Here is an 8,561-nt window from a genome sequence, read left to right as displayed (position 1 = left end):
CTTCAGGCAAGGAGGCCAACTGAAGCTGCCTTGGCAGCCCCGAGGGGGAACGTCCCGTATCCCGAGAACTACGCGGGGGAGCGCAAGGCTCGAGCAGTGGACGACTTCCTCTATGATATAGAGAAATACCTCAAGGATTCCGGCATCATGGGAGATGAAGCCAAGATCCGAACCGCGTCACGATATTTGAAGGGCTTGGCCCGCACGTGGTGGAGGCGAAATGAAGGAACACACGGTGGTGAGAGAGGCATCACTACCTGGAGACTATTTAAGCGAGAGCTCAAAGAGGAGTTCGCATCAGCAGATGCCGAGGAGGAGGCGTGGTGCAGGATTCGTCGATTGGAGCATCGAGAAGGCCACCTAAAGGACTACATCGAGAAATTTTCGGACCTGTTGCTGGAGGTACCGAACATGTCTCCAAAGGAAGCATTGTTGACATTCTTGGAGGGCCTGAGGCCGTGGGCTAAGTTGAGGATTAGGGAGAAACTTCCTTCAACGGTCAACGAAGCAATAAAATATGCTCAATGGTTGCTTGAAGTCGAGCAAAAGGAGCCTAGTGAGGATAACTAATCAAGGAGCATTAACCAAGATAGAAGTGAGGGAGACCAAACTTGGCAGACTCCACGGACTAGTGATACCAGGAAGACTCAGCGGCAATCCGCAACTAGGGGTGGGGATGCTTGGAGGCCAAGACCAACATATGATGGGTGTTTTGTCTGCAGGAGTAAGGATCACTATGCTAGGGATTGCCCAAGTCGAGGAGGCATTGTGGCGTCGGACGTGCCGCCGGAGGTGATAGAGGGCCGGGTAGCCTGCACACAAAAGACGGTCCCTGCTAATACCCTTAGGGGAAGGATGCTCGTTAAAGCGTGGATAAATGGAGTATTGGTGACATGCTTGCTCGACCCGGGTGCTGATGACAACTACCTGAGCAAGCAACTAGCCCATATGATCGGACTACGGTGGGTACCTTCTGGAGGACGTTTCAAAGGAATCAATGGTGGGTGGACTCCCATAGCTGGGGTGGCTAGAGACGTGCCCATCCAGCTAGGCGACTGGAAAAGCACGGAACTATTCAATATAGCTCATCTAGACAAGTATGCGGTAATTCTAGGGATGAGGTTCATGGACCATGTCAAGCCCATGATGGTCCCACATGAGGGAAGGTTCACAATAACAGAGGGTGGGGCACTGTGTAACGTGATGGTTTATAGGGAAAAAGAGCTCAACTCGAGGCAAGGGGAGAAGGGTCAAAGAGAAAGGGAGTCAACTCTAGCGACTATTCGGACTGACAAAGGCACCGTAATGGCTGTGAGCGAAATGTCAGAAACCCGCCTAACAACCTAGGACGAGCACTCAAAGGAATCGTCAAATCTAACATGGAGAAGTCCCGACGAGGAGTGAACATGTGGACGGGCAAGAGGAGGATGTTCCGAGAAGGTAAAAGAAAAGATGTGGGGATCATAAAGAACGGAGCTGACAAGGTGGCAGAAGAGATCGTAGCGGACAAAAGGGCCGGACACCCGAGTCGACCACTACAGACGAAATTCCCGACTAGGGGGCATGGATTAGCTAAGCCCAAGGCAAGTTGGAGAGAGACCAGAGACGTATGGCTGTTTGAGGAGTATGCTCGTTACTTACAGGCATTGAGGGCAATGCCTAGTTTGAGTAGGGGAGGATGTCACGGACCAAAGCTTTGGCCGAGCAATGCCGAGGGAGCTGCAAAGGAGCGCCGAGGAGGGGCCTGCGGCATGCGAACACGGAGAGGCTAGCAGAGATCCTTGAAGATGTTCCGGAACCTTCTGGATTACTCTAGAGCATTCTAGAAGCCGAGTCAATATTTATCCACTAGATTTATATCTCTTAGATATCATTATCTGTATCTCTTTAGATATCTATATCCGTAGGTTGATAAGATATAGCAAATCCAAGTGTGGATTTGATAAGATATGGCATATCCATATCTTGCTAAGATTTAGCATATCCATGATAGAGTGCCTATATAAAGGGGATGAGTCCTCACTTGTACTTCACTTCAATTTTGAATCAATAAAACACTCTTCTTTGCCGAGTACATCTTATAGTGTTCTTATTTTTAGCAGGTATTGGAGTCATGTACGAGGCTGCACTAGCGAGTTCTCGAGGGAGTCAAAGAATCGCTAGGCCGACGGGAAGGTGTTCGAGGAGGAACCATCCGACCCGTTACACTAGGAATGTTTGGAGGTTGAAATAAAGGTTAAATATAAGGGATAAAGTAATATTTTATGGTTAAAAGTGAAGTTAAAATTGCATTGACGTTTTTTATAATCGTATTTGAATATACAACAGACCTTTGAATACGATCTTGGCTATAGATCTTTCATTTGGACTTGGATTGACTCACCGTTTGCGACATTCGAAAGCTAACTTAAAAATCTATCCGATGAAATATATTTCATAAAAATCAGATATGAAATATAAAATAAGCAAGCGTTTGAAGTTAACATATTGATAATAACATCTATAAGATATTTAATCAACAAAACATCTAATGGGCAAACTCGACTATCGAGTTGGACGGTGCTAGGCCAACTTCTGTATGCGGATGAGCCGGTATTAGGCCATCTGAAGTTGATTAGAGGTTAAATGGATTGAATAAACTACTCTTGTCAATAATGTTCACATTCTTTTTTGAAAGCCTTACTGAAAAAATTCTAGTGTTAAGCGTGTTTGCCCTAGAGTAATTTGAGGATAAATAACCCTGGAGGACATAAGTGCGTTGGAATGACTCGTACTGATCCGTTGATGGACCTAGCAGTTGACAATCGGTGCAACGTGGAAAAAACTCTAAAGTTAAGCGTGTTTGTTTTAGAGTAATTTAGAGATGGGTGACCTCTGGGAAGTCTCCTAGAGTGCGCGTGAATAAGGATAGAAGTGCGTTGGAAGAAATCGTATTGAACCGTGGGGTCAGTCTTCAATCTCGACACACTCGGTCTTGCGGGCCGGGGTGTCACAGTTTGTTTAATTGTAAAAGTATATATATACTTTTAATTTTATTATACAATTTTTATGAATTTTTCTATATACATGGATATATTTTTCTATTTCTATTTTTTATCCAAAAACATCAAATTATATATTCACTTTTTATTTATGATATTATCTTAAAATTTAATTCTACATTTAAAATATCACATCAATACACAACAACAAACAATTATTTTAATTTAAAATATTATTATTCAAAATTCAAACCTGAAATTAATATCCAACTAACAAGCACAACCGATATTATTTTATTTTATAGAATATCACATTAAAAATATTATTTAATATAAAATAAAAGAAAAATAAAGAAATAAACAAACGTATTAATGTAAGATTTAAAAGTGTGTTAATAAATACAACAAAATTTAATGTTGGCATCTAAAGCAAGAAATTCAAAATATTGGGTAAATTGCATAATATTCTCTTATATTTTGGTAACAATGCGCAAAATATATTATATTATATTATATTTATTTATTTAAAATTAAAGTATGGACAAAATAATCTATTAATTAAAAAAAATACAAGACAAATATGTTAAACAACCTTAGTTGAATAAAAATAATAGTAGAAAATAATTGATTAATATTTTATTTTATTGTTGTTTTTTTTTTTTTTTTTTTTTGAGAAGATTAGATAATAATTTGGTTAATTTATTAATTATACTATTATTCATTTATTTATTTTATTCAAAATAATTTTAAGATATTTTGTATTTGTACAAAATTTGCATAATTAGGTGTGTATTTACAACCAAACAAAAAATATTTTATTTGTATTTTTATCTAACACAATATGAGATTTACACAATAAATAAAATACAATTTTTTTAGTGAAATAGTTTGAAAATACATATTATTTTTATGTGAATTACATATAGAATTTTGAGTAACTAAATTAAAAATAATGGACGTGTATAATATGTTAAATATTTTTAGAGAAATGTATTTTTGAAAAAATATAATTTTCCCATAAAGAACACACCTATTGTGTTTTAGTGTGTTTTATGTATTAAAATAAAATGAAATATTATACTCTTTCCATCATGCAAATGTGTGCTTATTTTACGAAGCACGAGTTTTAATAAAGGTGAGTAATAATTATTAATTTTTCCTTATAAAAAACAGTATAAAAATAGAATAACTTTTTACTTAAAAAAAAATAAGAATATTTTTCGATAACAACCAAAAACAGAAAAGCGGCCATAAATTTGAACCTGGGAGTATAATTTAATCAAAAACTATTATACCAACGTTGTCTCACCTTATACCTCAAATAATCAACAGCCTGAAATAGTATTATACCAACGTCCCTCACCTCAACAGACTGAAAATGGCCTTGCAACCAACTACCCCAATTATTTCTTTTTTATATTATAAAAAATAAAAAATAAAAACAAAAATCGTTGTCCGAATTTAGATATGGCAAATGAGTAAAAGGATGTGATCTATCCACCAATGCATCAATGAATCAAATCATATATACTCAACAAAAGCTAAAAAGTTCAATCCTTCAAACTAAAGCAAACCCCCACATATCCCTTCTTCCTCACTCAAAGTTATGTCGTACGTTCTTTTCATCCTTTACCAACAGCCTCTCCAATGCAAGAACCCTTTGTCTACAATTTTATTGCATCCTTAATTATTCAAGACAGGGGAAAGAATGGTAGTATCGCGGGACTCGAATGGCACACTGCTTCGACCATCCACACACTCTCGGCTTAAACCCATTTTTCATCGCAAATATTGTCAGGAGGGAAACGGAGGGAGAATGAAACTCACCAAGAGGAAACTCGTGCCGGTTCTTGCTTTCATCTTATGCACGGCGTCCGCGTTTAGGTTTCTCAATATTAGTATGGTCACGACTTCATCTTCGCGCCTTCCTTGGATTGTTTTACGTGAATGTTCTTCCACGTCGCCGCTTTGCATTAAAAACATCTCTCGGCCGCATGAAAATAAAAAAGAAGTGAAAGCTCCGTGTCGAGGTAGCATTATGTCGAAGAACGAAAGAATTTTAACTAGGAAGGAAATTCAGTTTCTTTTCGACTTTATCTCCACCCGACTTCCTTGCAATCTTCTTATTTTTGGAAGCGAACGTGAGTATTCGAGTATAGCGCACTTAAACGCCGGTGGTGTTACTATTTTTCTCGATGAGAATCATCATGTTGGGAACAAGACTGTGCTCGCCATCAATGCACGTGTTTTTAGAGTCACCTACAATACGGTGGCCTCGGAAGCTTACCAATTGCTTAAAGTTGCGAGGGAAAACCTCGATTGTGTGCCCAAGATTCGCCTTCCCAAATGCATATTGGGATTGTCGAACCTCCCGGAGAAAGTGTACGATACTAAGTGGGATGTGGTTGTGGTTGACGGGCCGAGAGGGGACACTCCCGACTCCCCGGGTAGAATGGCGTCGATCTACACGGCGGGCGTGATGGCAAGAAGAGGAAACACGACGGATGTTTTCGTACACGACGCCGATCGAATGGTCGAAAAGTGGTTCTCGAGGGAGTTTCTCTGTGAGGAGAATTTGGTCTCTTCCAAGGGAAGGTTTCAGCATTTTCGAATACAAGGAGCACCAAATGCTACCAAGTTTTGCACATCATAGAGGTTAGGGGTTGAATTGGGGAGTTCACTTCTACATAACACATTTTGTTTTATTTTTGTGAATAGATGGTATTTTTCAGGCCTATTCAATGTTTGATAATATAGCGACGTTGTAATTGTAGAGCAACTTTATAGTCACTTTTCTGATTATTTTTATTATTATTTTCTCAATTTTCATTATAATAAGACTTATTAATTTTATTAATAATTACAAACGCACATGTTACAATTTTTAAGAATTCATTAGCTCTGATCGAATCCCCTATTTCATTAGCACACCCTATTCCCTATTTTCATACACACAGGGGATAGAGGGATAAGGTTTGTTTTTGGGACAACAACATTCCATGAGTCATTAGCTCTAATTTATGGAACATGGTGATGATTTAACAACATTAGCAAATTTTTATTAAAAAAATAGCAAATATTGATATAACATATGTATCACATATTTGAATAGTATATTATATAATTATACCTAGCAAAATATATCTTAGATTTCAGCAAACTATATTATGACACTAGAGAAAAAATAGTATATTTGTAACGGAATTTCGTTCCTATAGTTCACATAGCTAACGTAATTCCATCTCTAATTCCGTCTCTAATATAATTACTAACGGAAAAAGTGAATTTAGGAACGAAAAAATCTCGTTACAAAATTGATAATTTCTTGTAGTGTGATTTATGTACAATAGTAATTTGATCCAATCAACAAATGTCCATAACTCCTGTTGGGGACTCCCGTTTGCGGGATATGTAACTAATGGCTTAGTTTCCTTAACAAGTTCGAGCTTTTAGGTGAGATGGTCATTAGCTTCCGACATGGTATCAGAGCCTAGGTTAGGTCTCGAGTTCGAGTCCCGCCCGTCCCTATTTGTGGCATATGCATGTGCAAGTTTCGCAGACCCACTTGCACCTGAGGGGGCGTGTTGGGGACTCCCGTTTGCGGGATATGTAACTAATGGCTTAGTTTCCTTAACAAGTTCGAGCTTTTAGGTGAGACGGTCATTAGCTTCCGACATGGTATCAGAGCCTAGGTTAGGTCTCGAGTTCGAGTCTTTGCTGCTCTGCATAGCAATCCAAAAAAAAATTAAATTTTTTTATTGACTACAATAATACCACTGACCAATGCAGGTGGTCATAAAAACCAAATGAATTGTATCATGAATTTTAAATAAAATTAAATATAAATATAAAAAAATGTCAATATAGGTGTAACTTTATAGAAGATAGAATTTTCTTTAAAACAAAAATATTAAATTATTATTTCAAAATATAATTTTAAAAAAAAAAATTATGTTAGTTGACGTTGCTCCTTCTCTATCAAAATCCCCCCTCATTTTCCGTTAACTTCGTACAGTCGGAAATATATCGGCTCGTAGGTATGACGGGTTCCTCCGAATTTCGGCCTATCAATTTTTAACCCGTACCGTCCGAAATTGGCCAGTAGGGATGAAGGCACTACATAAAATTACTATTTTACTACGAATTAATTTCACAGTAAAAACTTATTCTTTAATTATAAAATTAATTTCGTAACCAAAAATAAATTATTATCTATGTCTTATAATTTCATAGCCATTTGTGACTTAATGACAATGAATTAAAAATATTATAAATTTTAATAGAAATCCGCAGCCGCTACTCTCGCATTTTGAACTCATGACCTCATAGTCACGAGTTCATCCTCATGCCACCAGGCCATTTCTTGCGGGACTTAATAGAAGCCTTTTGATTTTATGGTTTATTCACACAATATTTTTTGATCGTATAATTCTCTATTGTATATTATATAAAAAAAATACAATATAGATAATATATATACTTTTTTGCATTCGAAAAAAATTAGTAATTCAACACAATATTATTTTTATATTACCAATATAAATTTTCATACCTAACATAAAAACATTCATAAAAAATATAGAATAAACAAACTCTATATATACTTATCAATATTGATTTATAGGTTTTCTTTTATCGTCATTTATCACATGTTATATTCAATAGATTAAATTAACTAATATGATCAACTTAACCAAAATAAACTACATTTACTAATACTCTTTTGTTATTCAAATTTGTTCTAATTTTCTTTGTATTTTACAAAGGGAATGAGAATAACGGAGGTAGTAATAAAAGCAAAAACACAAAGACAAAATATTTTAAAGTTAAATTTTCTTTAAAAATATATTATTAAATATATAATTTTTTAACAAACTTAATTCAAACTTCACTTGCAGTTGTCACCTTTCGTCCACCATTCATCATGTCCTTATCTTTCGTCAACTTAACTTCACCTGCAGCCGTTAGCATTTTCCTTTTCGTCGCAGCCGTAGAATTCTCATTTATTCTCGTCCTTATATTTGCAGCAATCATAAATTTTTCGCTTATCCTTGTTCTCGTCTCTGCTATAGTTGTAGTCTTTTTGCTCGTCCTTATTCTCATGACCTCCTCTTCGTTTATTTTGTATTTGTTGCCAACTTATGCTTTCCCTTGTTACTATAGAATGAAAGGTTCTGCAATCAGTTGTTCCTATTAAAGATGAAGAGGTGGTGGTTGGACAATACAATTGTTATAAGAACGATCCAATGGTTCCAAACCAGTAGAATACTTTTTTGCAACTCTAATTCTATGCATATACAATGAAAGATAATAAGGTAGATAATACATTAGTTTGCTTCGATTCAAATATGTTATGTTCTCAATAACCGTGAACCATTCATTGTAGGCGTGTCTTTCATACTCAAGGCAGGAAAAGCTTGGAATTCAAGAAAAGCAAGGGAGAGATAATTTTTTGATTCAGTTGCAACGTTCAGAAGCCATATACATGAATCATACAATGAAATTTATTAGTGTCATTCTTGAAGCTAGCTCATATGCTATTTCCTTTTATTCGAGCTAGCATGATTTGTCTGGTTGAAT

At 36.4% G+C, this 8,561-nt stretch overlaps 1 protein-coding gene across 1 annotated transcript; it reads left to right on the top strand.

The window, feature by feature from the left end:
• Positions 1-4,621: 4,621 nt before the first annotated feature.
• Positions 4,622-5,816, top strand: LOC127241045 (glucuronoxylan 4-O-methyltransferase 2). The gene has a single exon (XM_051259936.1). The coding sequence runs from the start codon at positions 4,690-4,692 to the stop codon at positions 5,632-5,634; it is 945 nt and encodes a 314-aa protein (XP_051115893.1). The 5' UTR covers positions 4,622-4,689; the 3' UTR covers positions 5,635-5,816.
• The last annotated feature ends 2,745 nt before the right edge of the window (positions 5,817-8,561 follow it).

The sequence above is a fragment of the Andrographis paniculata genome, unplaced genomic scaffold (genome assembly GCF_009805555.1).
Source record: "Andrographis paniculata isolate CXL003 unplaced genomic scaffold, ASM980555v1 Contig80END, whole genome shotgun sequence".
Taxonomy (NCBI): Eukaryota; Viridiplantae; Streptophyta; class Magnoliopsida; order Lamiales; family Acanthaceae; genus Andrographis; species Andrographis paniculata.
This window is presented reverse-complemented; position numbering and strand designations above follow the sequence as displayed.